Source organism: Coregonus clupeaformis, chromosome 35, assembly GCF_020615455.1.
Source record: "Coregonus clupeaformis isolate EN_2021a chromosome 35, ASM2061545v1, whole genome shotgun sequence".
NCBI lineage: Eukaryota > Metazoa > Chordata > Actinopteri > Salmoniformes > Salmonidae > Coregonus > Coregonus clupeaformis.
In genome coordinates this window covers 24,612,065-24,631,328 of record NC_059226.1, presented here as the reverse complement: position 1 = coordinate 24,631,328, position 19,264 = coordinate 24,612,065, and the positions used below count along the sequence as shown (strand labels likewise).

Below are 19,264 nucleotides of genomic sequence, written 5' to 3'. Positions count from 1 at the left end.
GGCTGGCGACGCGCACCACAGACTTGGTGCGGAGAGCAGGAACGGGCCGGACAGGGCTGACGAAACGCACCATAGACTTGGTGCGGAGAGCAGGCACGGGCAGTGCCGGACTGACGACGCACACCACTGGCTTGGTGCGGGAAGCTTGGATGGGCCGGACTGGGCTGGCGACGCGCACCACAGACTTGGTGCGGAGAGCAGGAACGGGCCGTGCCGGACTGACGACGCACACCACTGGCTTGGTGCGGGAAGCTTGGATGGGCCGGACTGGGCTGGCGACGCGCACCACAGACTTGGTGCGGAGAGCAGGAATGGGCCGGACCGGGCTGGCGACGCCGCACCACCGACTTGGTACGGAGAGCAGGAACGGGCCGGACAGGGCTGACGACGCGCACCACAGGCTCGGTGCGAGAGGCAGGAACAGGCCGAACCGTACTGGGGACACACGCCACTGGCCCTATGCAGGGATCAGGAACGGGCCGGACCGGACTGGTAATACACCCCAGTACCTCTCGCCGTGCCTCCACACTTTCCCTCTCCTCTGTGACCAGTGGCCCCCTTAACCTGGCGGCCTCCTCTTCACACCCGCTGGACCGCTCCATCGCGGCCTCCTGCTGCCCCATCGTCCACGTCGTGAGCCCCCCCCTAAAAATGTTCTGGGGTTCTCTCCTCCCCGTGGACCAGGCCTCCCTAGCTCTCGCCAGACTCTCGATCCATTGCTTCATAGACCAGCCTCTCTCCTCTTCACTTAGCGTGGCCCAGCCGAAACTCCTACTCCCCTGATCCAAGGTCCTTCCTCTCTCCTCTTCACGCTGCTTGGTCCTGTCTTGGTGGTTTCTTCTGTCACGTTCGCTTAAGGAGGAGGACCAATGCGCAGCGTTGAATGCGTACATATTATTTATTAAACAGATCACCCGATCAAAACAACGAACGAAACATGAAGTCCTTCGATACACACAAACCAAAAGGAACAAGAAACCACAACACAAAGTGAAAAGACCGATAGTTAAATATGGCTCCCAATCAGAGACAACCAGCTGACACTCGTTGCCTCTGATTGGGAGTCACTCAGGCCAACATAGATATACAAAACATAGACTTACACACCCTGGCTCAACATAACATAGTCCCCAGAGCCAGGGCGTGACAAAGTCGGAAGTTTACATAGACTTTGGTTGGAGTAAATAAAACTTGTTTTTCAATCACTCCACAAATTTCTTGTTAACAAACTATAGCTTTTGCATGTCGATTAGGACATCTACTTTATGCATGACACAAGTAATCTTTCCAACAATTGTTTACATACAGATTATTTCACTTATAATTCACTGTATCACAATTCCAGTGGGTCAGAAGTTTACATACACTAAGTTGACTGTGCCTTTAAACAGCTTGGAAAATTCCATAAAATGATGTCATGGCTTTAGAAGCTTCTGATAGGCTAATTGACATAATTTGAGTCAATTGGAGGTGTACCTGTGGATGTATTTCAAGGTCTACCTTCAAACTCAGTGCCTCTTTGCTTGACATCATGGGAAAATCAAAATAAATCAGCCAAGACCTGTAGACCTTCACAAGTCTGGTTCATCCTTGGGAGCAATTTCCAAACGCCTGAAGGTACCATGTTCATCTGTACAAACAATAGTACACAAGTATAAACACCATGGGACCACGCAGCCGTCATACCTCTCAGGAAGGAGACGCGTTCTGTCTCCTAGAGATGAACATACTTTGGTGCGAAAAGTGCAAATCAATCCCAGAACAACAGCAAAGGACCATGTGAAGATGCTAGAGGAAACGGGTACAAAAGTATCTATATCCACAGTAAAACGAGTCCTATATCGACATAACCTGAAAGGCCGCTAAGCAAGGAAGAAGCCACTGCTCCAAAACCGCCATAAAAAAGCCAGACTACGGTTTGCAACTGCACATGGGGACAAAGGTCGTACTTTTTGGAGAAATGTCCTCTGGCCTGATGAAACAAAAATAGAACTGTTTGGTCATAATGACCATCGTTATGTTTGGAGGAAAAAGGGGAAGGCTTGCAAGCCAAAGAATACCATCCCAACCGTGAAGCACGGGGGTGGCAGCATCATGCTGTGGGGGTGCTTTGCTGCAGGAGGGACTGGTGCACTTCACAAAATAGATGGCATCATGAGGAAGGAAAATGATGTGGATATATTGAAGCAACATCTCAAGACATCAGTCAGGAAGTTAAAGCTTGGTCGCAAATGGGTCTTCCAAATGGACAATGACCTCAAGCATACTTCCAAAGTTGTGGCAAAATGGCTTAAGGACAACAAAGTCAAGGTATTGGAGTGGCCATCACAAAGCCCTGACCTAAATCCTATAGAAAATTTGTGGACAGAACTGAAAAGGCGTGTGCGAGCAAGGAGGCCTACAAACCTGACTCAGTTACACCAGCTCTGTCAGGAGGAATGGGCCAAAATTCACCCAACTTATTGTGGGAAGCTTGTGGAAGGCTACTCGAAATGTTTAACCCAAGTTAAACAATTTAAAAGCAATGCTACCAAATACTAATTGAGTGTATGTAAACTTCTGACCTGCTGGGAATGTGATGAAATAAATAAAAGCTGAAATAAATAATTCTCTCTACTATTGTTCTGACATTTCACATTCTTAAAATAAAGTGGTGATCCTAACTGGCCTAAGACAGGGAATTTTAACTAGGATTAAATGTCAGGAATTATGAAAAACTGAGTTTAAATGTATTTGGCTAAGGTGTATGTAAACTTCCGACTTCAACTGTGTATATATATATATATATATGGTTATTTAGAAAAAGTAAAGGACTGAGGGGGGCATGACTTAAAAAATGACAGAGTAATGTTTTGTATTTTTATGAGCAGTCCAGATGACTGCTTTAGCAGTTCTAGTGTTGTCCTTCACAACCTTTTCAACTCCTCATGAGATAGGTGGATTCAGGGAATTGTTTTCTTCTTAGTCCCTCCCCAGTATGAGTGAATGAATTAAATCTTTGCTGACTGTAATGGGATCAGCAGTATTTCTACAGAGTGACAGAAAGGAGTTACTGACTGTTGTCACTGACCCAAAAAAGTTCCAGATGACAACAAAATGGCTGTGTGAAGTCATTACAGACAATTCCATTGTCAAGGAAAACAACTACACGGAGAGGCTGTCTGACTCAGGAGAAGATCGTAGCCGGCTGCGCCAAACACTTCATCGTCATCGCTGACTTTAGGAAGGACTCCTCGGCCCTGGGCCAGCAGTGGAAGAAGGGTGTTCCTATAGAAGTGATCCCTATGGCCTACATCCCCGTCTCCAGGGCTATAGCCAAGCGGTTCGGAGGGGAGGCAGTGCTCCGCATGGCCATCAGTAAAGCTGGTCCGGTGGTAACAGACAACAGTAACTTCCTTCTGGATTGGAAGTTTGAACACACTCACAACTTGAATGAGGTTAATACAGCTATAAAGATGATACCAGGTGTGGTAGAGACAGGTATGTTTGTGGGGATGACAGAGAGGGTGTACTTTGGGATGGAGGATGGTAGTGTTCGTATCAGAGACCCCCCAGTCAACTGACCAGAGCCCTGCTCCAGCACCACCTGGAACCAACCACCATCAACCATCTCATCTCAACCACAAGTGCCCTAATATTCTATCTCTGCCTGATCTGACGGACTCCGACTGTGATTGGTGTAAAAATAGTAACCTGTAGTTTTGCCTCACACAGACACAACGTCACCTCAACATCTGTCTCTCATCATGGCATGTACAGACTCTAAGTCCCAAATGGCACTCCCTTTGACCAAGGCATATAGACCCATGGGGCTCTGGTCAAAGGGAGTGTAGTATGTAGGGATTAGGGTGCCATTTGGGACTGTCTTAAAGAATGTCACTGTCATAAACATCCAACCTGTATTGACTCACTGTGGCCATAGCTAAACCTGCATTGACTCACTGTGGCCGTAGCTAGACCTGCATTGACTCACTGTGGCCGTAGCTAAACCTGCATTGACTCACTGTGGCCGTAGCTAGACCTGCATTGACTCACCGTGGCCGTAGCTAAACCTGCATTGACTCACTGTGGCCGTAGCTAGACCTGCATTGACTCACTGTGGCCGTAGTAGCTAACAGGGTGTAGTAACATCAGTCAGTGGTGTGTTTTCTGTTATCTTTAGATAAACAGAGAGCTCTGGTGGTGTTGAACAAACCAGTCTGGCAGCAGCGGTACAGTCCAAAGACTAAACCTCCTGAATGGTACCCTATCCCCTTGATGGCGCAATAGTTTTGACCCTATGGGGCACACTGACACCAATGGGCCCTTGTCAAACGTAGTGCACTAAAATAGGGATTATGGTGCCATTTTGACCACTAGCCTGAACATCTGCTCTGTTTCTACTGAGAACTGTCTAACTGGTGTTGTCTGTGTCCCAGATCTGTCTCTAGTTGCCTGGTCCCAGATCTGTCTCTAGTTGCCTGGTCCCAGATCTGTCTCTAGTTGCCTGGTCCCAGATCTGTCTGGATGGCCCAAACAGACTTTCTCTCAGGCTGTGTCTCTGTTTGTCTAGTTGTTGCACATCGTTTCCATTCATTGCTCAAGCCAGCCTTGTGGCATTCTCTTACCTAATACCAAAGTTGCAGGGTCTGGATTCACAAAAAAATTCTTAAGGTTTTCAAAATCCAGACTCAATGCATGGCTCACCTAGTCTCAACCTGCTTCCAAACAGCAGTACAGGGGAAGGGGGGGGGGATAATGCACCAAATGTAACTATTGAACAGCCATGCATGTCCCCATCTGTAGCCTATTGGCTGTCTTGACTGAGTCTGCTTCTGGCACCAATAACATCCCTTCTCCATCTATAGCAGCTCCTTTATTGGTCACTTAGCAGGATGTTACAGTTTAGCACCAGCTCTATGTCTAACTATCTATACCTTTCAGTGCCAATATGACTGTGATGACAATTTGTAAGTCGCTCTGGATAAGAGCGTCTGCTAAATGACGAAAATGTAAATGTAAATGTAATTTGGGACACCAGCAGTTTCAACTACTGACAGGGCAAATCACAATTTCCCATAAACACCCCCCTTGACCCGGGGTGTTGTTTGTGTGTGTGTGTACATGTGCGTTTCAAAGCTCATCTCTTCTGCTGGTGTTAGTGTTGGCCCTCTGGCGTGCCGTGTCTGTGTGTGACCACACACTCCTCCAGGCCCATCTGCAGCGCTCTTTTATTTACATACCGTGGTGCTACTCCCCGTGCCAAGCTGGCCCAGGCTCCGAACCCCAGACTCCCCACTGGCTGAGCCAGAGCCGGACTGGGAAGACAACACATGGGCCTCAGGTTTCACTCCACTTCATCTCAAATGAAAACCTTGGGAGCCTCAACTCTATTCAGCCTCATGCATTAGACCATGCATGTTGACATTCTTGTCAGCCATTAGGACATAGCTTGTTGGAGCCTAGAGGGCCAGGAGAGGAGAACAGGCCAAGATATGATGGGGAGAGAACAATCTTGCTCTTATCTGCGCTGCTACGTGTCTGATGTCGGTGTTATCTGCCTTTTCTTGTGTCCTGATAAGAGTGTGGCGTGAGTAAAGCTTCGGGGGCGTGGGGCAGCAGGTGTGGGCAGGCAGTGAGACGCTACAGTACAGCAGCGTACACATTCCTCTGTGGAGAGGCTGAAGTGTGTGAAAGGTCTGGATCAGTAGGGCACTGCTTAGGGCAGGAGGGGGCCCTTGTCCCCTTGCTCTGATCAGAATTCATTTTTGAAGGGATTGACACAAATGAGGCTACATGTTCACCTAAGTAATTGCTCAGTTGCTTAAATAATGTTTTTCCCCTTTTTATGAAAGTGCATTTGTACTCCTTTAATGGGGGGATTGTTGTTTGGTTACTTGATTGTGTGAGAAGCTGGTTGTCTGTGTCTGGTTCCTCTGTTGTGTACTAGAGGTGGTCCTGGTTTGCGTGTAGGCTGCATAATGAGTTGTGAATGGAGCAGGAGGAACTCCCTGCTTCTCAGGCATTACTCTAATCATCAGAGGAAGAGTCGGGGGAACGAGGGGAAAATAGAGTGCAGAAAAAAAGGGAGAGGTGGAGGAAGAGAGAGAACGAAAGAGAGAGGGAGGAGGAGTGTCGGTGAGATGGAGGAACACAGAGTTTAGGGAGAGAGAAGGTTTGCAAGGTTAGGGACCTCTCTATCTCTCTCTCTCTCTCTCTCTCTCTCTCTCTCTCTCCCTCTCTATCCCTCGGTCTCCCTTTCTCCCTCCCCTGGGAGGGGGCTCACACAATGGCCTAAGCCTCCCGCTCTTTGGAACAATGGTCTTGGGAAAGGAAGTGTAGAAGGGGCCCAGCTCAAGTCCCTGCTTTGTTTCTGAGAGCCCCCCCCGTGTCACTGCCAGATTGCAACGAAACGCCCCTAAGGTCACTCACACACTCTTACACCTCCGGTTTCTGGTCACACAGCCAGTGCTTCCTCACGGTGCCTCCAGTAAAACTCTGGCCCCCTCTGATCACCCCCAAACACCACCCCCAGGAGGTGGAGGTGATGGCGCGAACTGGAAAACTGCCTCACAATACGAGGTACATTCCTCCCCGGAGAAAAACAACACATACACAAAGTGGACCACCAGAGGCCCGGGAGGTGAACTGAGATGGGCTTGTCTCTGCTCGGCCGAGTATGAGTGTGTGCCGTTTCACTGTGGTCTTCAGCAATGGGGTCCTATCATATGCCAGTACAGTGTGCACGGTGGGAAAATACCATGCAGAAAGAACAGTCATGGACACGAGATGAAGAGAGAGGAAAATCAGCCACACCTATCTTACCTCTGATGTGTTCTTAACCTTGTGTTCTTAAAGGCCAGACAGTTTGGACTCCTCTGTGTAGCTGCGTATACTGAAGTAATATGGGGTAGTCTGGCATGGAGACTTCTGAGGAGGGGTGATGACCATATTTAAAAAAAAAAATGCTTGCTTACCTCAGAAGGAAGCACCCAGCCTTCACTTTCCCCTCCATACTCTCTCTCTCTGACAGCACTTCCCCTTATAGTTTGAGTGCGAGAGTTCCTGAAACTGTGGCTCTGATTGCTGAGGGATTTTCCCGCTCTTTGGCATGGAGGCAGGTGTTCAGACAGGAAGTGGATGTGAGGAGTGAGCAGCAGCACAAGGGGCCTCAAGACACAGCAGTGAGAGTACTGCTTCCTATGATGTAACCAGGCAGGTGCAGCTCCACAGGTGTTCTTAGCACCAGGAACAGGTAGGTGTTGATAAATGTGTGGGCCTCCTGCTGCCAAAATGCTATAAAGGTCAATATCTAGCTCCAGAGAGGGCTAGCCACCAGGCAAACTGAGGACCTAACTTTACCCAGCGGACCTAGCAGTGTGTGATTACTTTTCTCCACATGTAACTGTTGATTTGAGGAAAGCTAAGTAAACAGATAAAACCGATCTGTGTTGAAATTTGTGGCTGTGGTCCACTCTGGCAGCGCTGCCTCTAGACGCGGGGAATAGCCACTCTGACGCGATCTGGGAACTGGCCAGGGGAACGGCCTCCTTTGTGTGCAACCCTGTCATTGTTCCAGAGCTCAGATAAGGCAAAAAAAAAAGAAACTGCACTCCGCTGTGACTGTTCCTGTCCCCATTTACTCAGCAGATAAGGCCCTATTCCCACTACGAGATATGAAGGAGAGTGAGGAGCGGGGTGGCGAAAAGATAATTCTGCTTTTCAGTTCACATTACATCCTTGCTTTACTGTACCTTTCGTTGTGGCTGGCAACGTGACATTTTTGGTCCGCAGCTCAAATTTACCGTAAATATCACAGTAGCCACAAGCCAGTAAGCAAAAACTATTCAACAGTGACTAACTTTTATTCTTAAACATATTACACTATTGAATAATGCAACCAAAACATATTTCACTCTTGAATAATGCAACAATTCACAAGCATGTATGGGCAGACAATTAAAGGGTAGGAAGGATGAGTTTTTACTCACCAAAGTAACAACACAGTGTTGTCAAAGACTTAGAAACTTAGTTATAGTCATGATCTGGTTACCTATAACTACAAATATAGTTATGTTTTTGTGTTATTACTTATTAACTTATTTCCAGATATCTTCTAAACTACCCACAATGCACTTTTTCTCAACATCATATGGAGAATCTACCCTGTGCTACCAAGTTCGTATGCTAGCTCAAGCCGGCTAACGTTAGCATCCTCATGCTCTTCAGACTTTGGCTGTGTTATCTAGTGGGAACCCATTAGCACGGCATGCTCTGGTGCTTTCTTGGTGTGGGTTCAAAACAAAAGAGAAAATTATACCTGCTTGATCTGTAGTGCCTCGTCTGTTCTCCTTTTTGTTTTGTCAACTTTTCGGCATGTTCTCTATGAAGTAGGCTACAGGAGTTTTGTAACTTGTTCCATCTTGGCTTAGTGCTAGCACGCTAGCTGACATCTGGAATCTAGCTATTGGAATTCCCTCACTGACTCTCCGTCAGCCCGGTGAAGTGCCCGCCTCCCCTTGCTTTTGTAGCTAACTCAACCTGCACTCTATTAAAAGTTTTACCATCGGATGGGCCTCAGCCATCAATCTGTACGTCTCTGCTCTCTCTTTGCTTTTGGTCTGCGGTTATGTTTTTGTTGTGTTCTACCTGGTCTCCAATTGTTGGGCTCTGGCTTTGTGGTTGGCTAAATAGTTCGCTGGCTGGCTATCTTGCTGGCAAAAATAACTGCATATAGCTAACATTCTTTGATAATATTATTTGATAACTGGTTAGATGGCGTTATGCATTTCCAAAACGTTGGTTTACTTTAATTTAGCTGTTGATAGCAAATAGCTGACTCAAGCTGTGCTAATGTAACGCTGGTAGGGCTAAGGTTAGCGGGCTAGTTGGCTAGCAAACTTGCAAGTTGATTTGTAACAACAAAATCATAAAGTATTTGCTTGTAAGTTCCCTGAAAATATAATTGAAACCAGTAGTAATGAGTGCAAACGATTTGGTTTCATTTGATGTTATTTCTGTTGGAGTTGACATTATAGGGAATAGGCTGGCTGGCTGGGGAATCCATATTACATCCCATCCTCAGAAAAACATTTTCCGACATGACTTTGGCATTCTTTGGAATTCTGATGTAATAACTCTAAAAATAGAAAAGTGAAGTATAACTTAACATTGGGACTTTCGATGCGTATACTAATGCAAATATGTTACGTGTGGTTCCGTTTATGCTACCTACCCTTTAAAGGGTTTATTTTCTCGTCTGTTGAGATGGGCATCCATAGTTTTACGTGGCTCAGTGCAGCCGGGATGGGCATTTGTCATTTTTTGACTGTTCGAGTACTCACATGATTTTCTTTCGAGTACTCCCCCAATATTGCACTGGAAAAAAAGATGTGCGCATTTATCATAACCATTACAGATAACAAATCCTAATTGCTAAATTGGCCCATATACGGTGCCTTCGGAAAGTATTCAGACCCCTTGATTTTTTCCACATTTTGTTACGTTACAGCCTTATTCTAAAGTGGGTTAAATAGTTGTTTTCCCTCATCACTCTACACACAATACCCCATAATGACAAAACCAAAACGTTTTTAGACATTTTAACACATTTATAAAAAATAAAAAACTGAAATATCACATTTACATAAGTATTCAGACCCTTTTACTCAGAACTTTGTTGAAGCACCTTTGGCAGCGATTACAGTATCGAGTCTTCTTGGGTATGACGCTATAAGCTTGGCACACCTGTATTTGGGGAGTTTCTCCCATTCTTCTCTGCAGATCCTCTCAAGCTCTGTTAGGTTGGATGTTGAGCGTCGCTGCACTGCTATTTTCAGGTCCGGGCTCTGGCTGGGTCACTCAAGGACATTCAGAGACTTGTCCTGAAGCCACTCCTGTGTTGTCTTGGCTGTGTGCTTAGGGTCGTTGTCCTGTTGGAAGGTGAACCGTCCCCCAAGTCTGGGGCAGGTTTTCATCAAGGAGCTCTCTATACTTTTCTCCATTCATCTTTCCCTTGATCCTGACTAGTCTCCCAGTCCCTGCCGCTGAAAGACATCCCCACAGCATGATGCTGCCACCACTATGTTTCACCGTAGGGATGGTGCCAGGTTTCCTCCAGATGTGACACTTGGCATTCAGGCCAAAGAGTTCAATCTTGGTTTCATCAGACCAGAGAATCTTGTTTCTCATGGTCTGCGTCCTTTAGGTGCCTTTTGGCAAACTCCAAGCGGGCTGTCATGTTCCTTTTACTGAGGCGTGGCTTCCGTCTGGCCACTCTTCTATAAAGGCCTAATTGGTGGAGTACTGCAGGGATGGTTGTCCTTCATATGGCTGTGCAATGGCATAGCCTTGTTTTCTTAATTTATCAGACAATATGCTCTTATTTCCAGAGCCCTTATCACAGTCAAGACACAACTATTTTATAGTAAAAAAAACATGAAAATAAAACCGAATATTTTTCCAAATGAAAAAGTGATGCGCATCTAGCGTCTGGAAAAGTTATTCTCAAAGAGTGGTCATTTAAAATGGGGTAAATTTGTCGAGTTGAAATACAATTTTGTCAGGGTTACAAACCAAAATCTGTCTTCTTTTCGATATACAGACGTTCTATTTAGTTTATTCTGCCTGTTTTCTGGAATTTTCTAAATAGAATAACAATTCCACATTGAACATTGCATGGGGATGAATTACGGCCATGACATCTGTTTGGTGAGTAGGCCTAGGCTTAATGATTCTGATGAAAATATGCTTTTTGTCTTTATCAAACTAATGTTTTAACATATTTTCACTGTCTATGTTTAGGGGGGTTATAGCCTAGGCTAACCAATTCTAAATGGAACTAGCAGTTCGCAAAGTAGCCTAAGCAGAAAATAGACAGGACACAATCTTTCCAAAACTGCAGCTCATTGTTGGAACACATATTTCCCTACTTCAGTCAACCAGTCCATTTTGAATTTGTGATAAAACTGACGTCATTTGGAAAGGAATGTAGCTTGTGTATCCCATCAGTTAGATACGTTTTTATAGGCATTTATTCATGTAGGCCTAACAGGAGCTTGTGTGTGCACTCAGCACGCGTGTGTAGAGGGAGCGGTCAAACGCAATTGAGTGAGTGAAACAAGGAGGGTAAAGGGAATTTAGGGAGCAGAAATGTGTGATGCTTGGCTTGGTTTCTTTTTTGTTGTGTTCCGCAAATGCACATGTACAATTTGAACATTAGAGTCAAAGCAAAATAACATTGTCTTCAATAACTTTTTTTGACCAAATAGTTTTACAGTATAAAAAAATAATAATCTCTGGTTAAAGATTGAGTTTTGACGTCCGTTGGAATACTCAATTACTCATACTCATCCCTAGAATGTAGCAGGCTGTTACTGCAAGTATTTTTACGAAAAATGTAGTAGGTGTGAAGAGGCTCTAAGACGCTGCAGGTCCCGTCCCGTTCCTTCCTTAGCCAAACTACATGCAGCTTCCTGTGTTCCAGTGCCAGTCCTGTGAGAGCCCGAGGAGCACAGCAGAGCTGTGAAGTCGCTGGAATCCACCAGCCTGATTGTGGACCCGGGGTTTCCGGTGTCACAATTGAGTCTTCAAATGGTGCGGTCGGATCAAACACTCTGTCTCAGATACTAAACAATCAGGCCTCCATAACGCGAGGGGAGGAAAGGGCTTTCTTCTGCCCTTTAATCATCCCAACAAGATGTTTCCTCGCTGATTAGCTGAATCCACCTAAGGGGCAGCTACCGAGGAGGAAGATGGCCAGCTGTTAAACCACTACTGTAGTAGATCTAATTTGTTACTATTTGAGTATAATATATCCTCAAAAACAATGAAAGATATGTGAACAGAGGGGTGAAGGGATGTATAATCATTTTGGCAGTGGTCCTCTTTATTTACTGGTTTATTGTACTCCTGAGTGGCGCAGTAGTCTAAGGCACTGCATCGCAGTGCTAACTGTGCCACTAGAGATCCTGGTTCGAATCCAGGCTCTGTCGCAGCCGGCCGCGACCGGGAGACTCATGGGCGGCGCACAATTGGCCCAGCGTCGTCCAGGGTAGGGGAGGGAATGGCCGGCAGGGATGTAGCTCAGTTGATAGAGCATGGCGTTTGCAATGCCAGGGTTGTGGGTTCGATTCCCACGGGGGGCCAGTATAAAAAAATATATATATATGTGTTCACTAACTGTAAGTCGCCCTGGATAAGAGCGTCTGCTAAATGACTAAAATGTAAATGTAAATGTAATTGAGTGATGCCAGTCACAGTAACTCCTGTTATTGCAACAGGCGGATACCATAGTAGTGATTTTATTTTATTTTAGTGTTGGACCAAAACCAGCCCTGCAGCCATTAAAAACCATACAAAACAGCCATATGGATTTACTCACAATTAATCTGGAAGATGTAGACGTGGCGTTTTTAAAAATGTCCTTTAAAGTTATCAGGGTTTCTTTATTGCAACTTAAAGCTTGAATCTCGGGCATGAAGTCATAAAAGGCAGGAATATGGTTGGATGGGACTGCTGGCGTTTTTCACAGAGCAGTTTTCGACAAGGCCTACTTTTGAAAGCTCTTTCTTCTATAACAGAGCTGTTCCTGCCTCACATTTTGGATGGATAATGGTGGCCTGGTCTCTGTTCTACACCACAATGAGTGCAGAAAGAAAATTATGACCTGAACTTTTGTATGTTTATTGCCTGGACGTAAGTGCAGTCATTTGAGCCCCAGAAACAAAATGGATTTCTGAGGCGTTGCCTGCTCTTTTATGGAAGAACATATAATCATAGTTTTGATACTCACAGTGGTTGTCTAATTTTAGTCTGAGATTTTACAACAGATTCTGTTTCTGCCAGTCGCACCAGAGGCACAGGCTGCGACTTGAATCCATGAACTTGTTCCAAGACAGAATTCTCAAATGTGCAGACTTTAGCAAAATCTCCCTTTTGCCCAGCATTCTTGCGGCACCAAACCTATGGTACGTTATACTTTCAGCTTAAATTAAAAAAAGATATGGAGTCCTCAAAACGTTGTAACCGAACAGGCAACGCTTTCCCCCCTCTCCATAAACTACCTTAAAAATAACTTTTAACAAATGTGCAGCAGATGAAAGCTTCAATGGGCAATTTGCTGCAATATTTAGCATCAGCGACTGGTTCCTGTAGTGAAGAGAAGGCCAGGCAGCCTGTGCTGTCAGTCACAAGAGAGGAGTTTGATGTCAGTGTGTGTTTGTTACACGGCCAGCAAAGTGTTCTGAAAACTTTTTTTGAGGGGGGATTGTGTTCCCATGACTTGACTGCGACAAGCAATGTTTAATACATCTAATTAATTATGGAATTGAGGGCATAATCAAAGAGCCACAGAGATCCCCAAGGTGAAACTGGCTGTGGAGCAGAGATCTGGAATAGAAGCTCACTTCAAAGCACTTGTTTTGGGGCTGTTGAGGCTACCTTGGCCTTGCTCGCCTCCTGCTCAGACATAATGATCAGTAGTAAGACTGGGGCTGTCGCCATGTCTCCACACCGTGGGTGTTTCCAGTGTCTGGGACTTCTTTCCCACTCGGTTCTGTGTTAACCCCCTGTGGCCTGCCCTTTGACCTCGCTGAACTCATAGCAAACAGTGACCCTCACAGCGGCTGACCCACCTTCACAGACACCATGGGAGACTAGAACACAAGTGCAGACTCTATTTTATGACCAGCTGACATGGATGGAGCGCTGCCTCACAGACCTCTATTACTATTACAGCAGATGACAAAAGCTTAGTGTCTGACATTAAACTGTATGATGACTACTGTGTCTGCCGCTGGTTGGGATGATTCATAGTCTCAATGACCTTGCTGTGAAATGAGTGACTATTTTCAGCTCATGGACGATGACTGTGGCATCCCAATGACATGCTGATTGAATGCAGGGCATGAGCTGCATGACTCTACAAAGCACAGACTTTGTTTGGAATTCACAGAGTTGATAAGAATGCTCTCCTCCTTATCACATGCAACTGGTGAGTCTGTGCTTATGTTTGGAGAAATTGCTGTATGAAAGATGTCAAAGAGACCTGGGGTGTCAGCAGGGCCAGTGAGATACACAAGGGAACGACCCTGCCATTGGTCGATCACGTCTTGGGAGGGCAGTAGATGTCTCCATCAGTTTAGTTGACAGGTCTTGACGTTGCCCATAGCGACTGTAGTGACTATTGGCACATTTCCAATGAGGATTTACCCAGTGTTTTACCCAAAAGGCTCAGACTTTTCTTTTTCCATCTACGTGGGCCGGCACCCGTGTCTCACTAGGCCATGGCTCCGGCAGAACTGCTCTGACTTGGAGCCATGGTAAAGCCCTGGGTACTTTTCAGCTGGAATTTACATAGCAATGGCTAACTGTGAACTTTAACACCTTCTCACAAAGCAACAGTCTTCTTAAATGATGCATAGGTTGTTGATTCTGCTCGCCACAAGTCTTTAGTGTCAAACTCCAGATGGAAACAGAATAACTAGAGCTTACATTAACATAAAACACTGGCAGCACCCTGGTGTGGTGGTAACTCCAGATGGAAAAGCACCATATGAGTCCCTGTGGGGGCGAGTGACAACATTGTTTCTTCCAAAGCTGCACTAGGCTGATGGAGAGGCATCTGTAGGAGAAGATCAAAGGACACAACAAGGTCTCCTCCCCTCCCTCTGTTCTCTGAACAGTGTATTGTCTCCTGACCTGGCCACAGAGGTCAGCCTGGGGTCAGAGGCTAATGAACTGCCTCTAGAGGAGAGAAAGGGAAAGATCTATGAGGGACAGTTTGTTTGGGATAGTGGTCTCACTGGTTTGGGGCCTGGTGGGTGAGCTAGCTAGAGTCTCCACTCCACTGTCTGTCGCTCTCTCCTTAAACCCTGAACCCTGACCCATAGCCCTCCAATCAGGGTGAGTATCAGGACCAGGTTCTCTTAGTCCTGTGGCCTGCAGGTCTTCAGCCTCTCCAGAACCAGATGCTCTATAATCGTTTAGAATGACTGAGTTGGTTCCCACAGATGATCTTGTTGAACTTTGAGACGGTTTGAGCTCACAAGCAAAGACATGATCATGAGTGAACTAATAATTGTAAAACAATGCTCATCCACCAGATTTTGCACAACCAAAAAGCAAGCCAATCCAGTATACTACTAGAAACCATGAACTGAACATGCACCATGCAAGGCACTTCCCTCCAGGCTTAAGTGAATAGTTTCTAGGTTAACCAGTAGCACAGTGTTTATTCTAAAAATATCCTGAGCGTATGTTGATTTATTTTCTGTTTTGTGTTTTTGCAGAGTTGTTGGGCTCCACGAAGAGACTGAATGTCAACTACCAGGATGGAGATGGGTAAGTGTGTGATGATAATAACACTGTCCTAAAGAACTCAGACAGACAACCTCTGAAATAAAGGATGGCCTACCAATAAGCTGCTCTTTCTGTAAAACAGTATTTTCACTGTGTAGCTTCTAGATACAAGTGCTGGGATTTTAAATCTCAGTGCGTCTTGTTTTGGCTTGTGATAAACACTCTGCGTTAGTTTGCCTTGGGTTGAATCATGGCCTTCTGCTAAGTCAGCCAAAGCAGACTAACTGGTAATTGTGTCTGGAGGAGAAGCGGAGGTGTCACTGCTGAAAACGCTCATATAAATGTTGTTTTTACTACTGCTTCTTGCCCAAAAGCAGACACACCACAGTCTACTAACCCCCAAGTTACCCTGTCTGCCAGTGGAAATGCTGACTGTAAAAATGTTCCCTTCTCACTTATTAGCATAGGTCTAGTTTCTCCTCATCTATTGTTCTCTTTGTGGAGGGACTTGGATCCCATATGAAAGTTCTCACTTTCTCAGTTTCCTCAGTTTCTTCTCTTTTTCCCTTCTCACAGGGTGGTGTGTTTTCATCGCAGATATTTTTGTCGGCTGCTAGAGCCATACAAATTTTCACAATTGCTCTCAGTAGCTGACAGAATATCACATTGATAAAATTGATGATATCCCTTGGTGCAGAATGGCTTTTTTAAAGAGTTGCTCAGCCCCCTGTAGAATATGAACTAGTCAAAAAGTAGATCATGCAAACTCTACAGTTAGACTCTCTGAGTTCAGATTGAGTCCATTAGGCTTAGCACACCTGAGATATCCAAATATAACTATCTCTTATAGCTCTGGATACTCCCAGTCTCCCAAATCCATCCAAACAGCCTTCCCCCTCTACAGACACGACTGGTGCCCCCTCATTCAGCCTAAATAAACAGAGTAACACAAGTGGAGAGAAGAGACAAGACAACAGTGGGAGACCTTTAGATAAGCCGTGCCCCTGAGAGGGCTGTAAAATGGTCCAGAGAGCAAGACATTGGCACACCATATATCTGGCCCCAGGCCCCAGGCTCTGGCCATGGTTTACTGCTTGTTATGCATCTTCTCCAACCCCGTTGTCTCTCTTTGTCAGCTCTCAGGGGCCAGGGGGGGGGCCAGGGGGGGCCAGGGGGGCCAGGGGGGCAGGGGGTTCAGAGGCGGGGCATGGGTCAGGGGTGGGGTTCGTCTGGCGTAGAGGGCGGGACTGTGACCGATTAGATAGGAGTGTTTACAAAAGCTGCCACACAACTCAATGCAGTGATGACAGCTACCGCATCCGGGAATTATACACTAGTGCACCAGAGAGGAAAAACGTGGCTGGAAACAGAGTTAGAGGCTTGATGATGATGATGATACACTACATGACCAAAAGTATGTGGACACCTGCTTGTCGAACATCTCATTCCAAAATCATGGGCATTAATATGGAGTTGGTCCCCCCTTTGCTGCTATAACAGCCTCCACTCTTCTGGGAAGGCTTTGCACTAGATGTTGGAAGATGACCTCGCTGAACTACGGGGACTTGCTTCCGTTCAGCCACAAGAGCATTAGTGAAGTCAGGCACTGATGTTGGGTGATTAGGCCTGGCTCGCAGTCTGCGTTCCAATTCATCCCAAAGGTGTTCGATTGGGTTGAGGTCAGGGCTCAACAGTGAGTGTTGCAACCGAGGACAGACGGTGCCACGTTGAAAGTCGCTGAGCTCTTCAGTAAGGCCATTCTACTGCCAATGTTTCTATGTAGATTGCATGGCTGTGTGCTCGATTTTATACACCTGTCAGCAACGGGTGTGGCTGAAATAGCAGAATCCACTAATTTGAAGGGGTGCACATACTTTTGTATATATTGTATAGTGTATGTGGGGCTCAACATTAGCATGTCGGAAGAGTGCTAATTTGTGCCTTGCTGTGTGTGGCTCAGGCTGTGTGTGTGTGTGTGCTGCTCGGTTCTAATGGCCCCCGTGGGGACATGGAATTTCAAGTGGAGGAAAAGGTATTGCATTATTCATCAGTGCTGTTGGCACTGCTTTGCTCTGTAGCATTAAACACAGACTATACTACTGCAGGAATCCGATCCCTCATCTTGTCACTACAACTCAGTCTCATATCCTATAGCTTAGTCTAGCGCTCCATGTCTCCATTAGTAGACCGTACCGTATCATGTATATTGTAGGCTTTTTGTTTTTCTAGAACACTTTGTTGTTGTTGGGCAATCATGGAACGCTTTCAGTCTGTCTTGGGTGAGGGTGGATATCACTGGGCTCTTTAGTATGTAATACTAGGAATGTTGTTCAGGTGAAGACCTGTATGAGAGGATGATGAAAGGTTCTTACTCATCCCCTACTGTAGGCGTGGACATGGTTGATATACAGTGCATTCGGAAAGTATTCAGACCCCTTGACTTTTTCCACATTTTGTTACGTTACAGCCTTATTCTAAATTTTTTTTTAATTTTTTTAATGCACAATACCCCATAATGACAAAGAAAAAACTGTTTAAAAAAAATCATTTTTGCAAATTTATTAAAAATAAAAAATGGAAATATCACATTTGCATAAGTATTTAGACCCTTTACTCAGTACTTTGTTGAAGCACCTTTGGCAGCGATTACAGCCTCGAGTCTTCTTCGGTATGACGCTACAAGTTTGGCACACCTGTATTTGGGGAGTTTCTCCCATTCTTCTCTGCAAATCCTCTCAAGCTCTGTCAGGTTGGATGGGGAGCGTTGCTACACAGCTATTTTCGATCGGGTTCAAGTCCGGGCTCTGGCTGGGCCACTCAAGGACATTCAGAGACTTGTCCCAAAGCCACTCCTGAGTTGTCTTGGCTATGTGCTTAGGGTCGTTCTCCTGTTGGAAGGTGAACCTTTGCCCCAGTCTGAGGTCCTGAGCGCTCTGGAGCAGGTTTTCATCAAGGATCTCTCTGTACTTTGCACCGTTCATCGTTGCCTCCAACCTGACAAGTCTCCCAGTCCCTGCTGCTGAAAAAACATCCCCACAGCATGATGCTGCCATCACCGTGCTTCACCGTAGGGATGGTGCCAGGTTTCCTCCAGATGTGACGCTTGGCATTCAGGCCAAAGAGTTCAATCTTGGTTTCATCAGATCAGAGAATCTTGTTTCTCATGGTCTGAGAGTCCTTTAGGTGCCTTTTGGCAAACTCCAAGCGGGCTGTTATGTGCCTTTTACTGAGGAGTGTCTTCCGTCTGGCCACTCTACCATAAAAGGCCTGATTGGTGGAGTGCTGCAGAGATGGTTGTCCTTCTGGAAGGTTCTCCCATCTCCACAGAGGAACACTAGAGCTCTGTCAGAGTGACCATCGGGTTCTTGGTCACCTCCCTGACAAAGCCCTTCTCCCCCGATTGCTCAGTTTGTCCGGGCGGCCAGCTCTAGGAAGAGTCTTGGTGGTTCCAAACTTCTTCCATTTAAGATTGATGGAGGTCACTGTGTTCTTGGGGACCTTCAATGCTGCAGAAATGTATTGGTACCCTTTCCCAGATCTGTGCCTCGACACAATCCTGTCTCGGAGCTCTACGGAAAATTCCTTCTACCTCATGGCTTGGTTTTTGCTCAGACTTGCACTGTCAACTGTGGGACCTTATATAGACAGGTGTGTGCCTTTCCAAATCATGTCCAATCAATATAATTTACCACAGGTGGACTCCAATCAAGTTGTAGAAACATCTCAAGGATAATCAATGGGAACAGGATGCACCTGAGCTCAATTTCGAGTCTCATAGCAAAGGGTCTGAATACTTATGTAAATAAGGTGTTTCTGTTTTTTTTATTTGTAATACATTTGCAAACATTTCTAAAAACCTGTTTTCACTTTCTCATTTTGGGGTATTGTGTGTATTGTTTTATTTAATCAATTTTAGAATAAGGCTGTAACGTACCAAAATGTGAAAGAAGTCAAGGGGTCTGAATACTTTCCAACGGCACTCAGT

The 19,264-nt window shown here is 45.7% G+C and overlaps 1 protein-coding gene across 5 annotated transcripts in view; it reads left to right on the top strand.

Moving 5' to 3' along the window:
• The window catches only part of LOC121585154 (caskin-2), a 95,061-nt gene that overhangs the window by 35,699 nt on the left and 40,098 nt on the right, over positions 1-19,264 (top strand). For all 5 annotated transcript variants that reach the window (XM_041901531.2, XM_041901530.2, XM_045210964.1 and 2 more), the window contains exon 3: positions 15,270-15,321. In XM_041901531.2, coding sequence (XP_041757465.2) covers positions 15,270-15,321 — 52 coding nt within the window. The remainder of the gene's footprint in view (positions 1-15,269; positions 15,322-19,264) is intronic.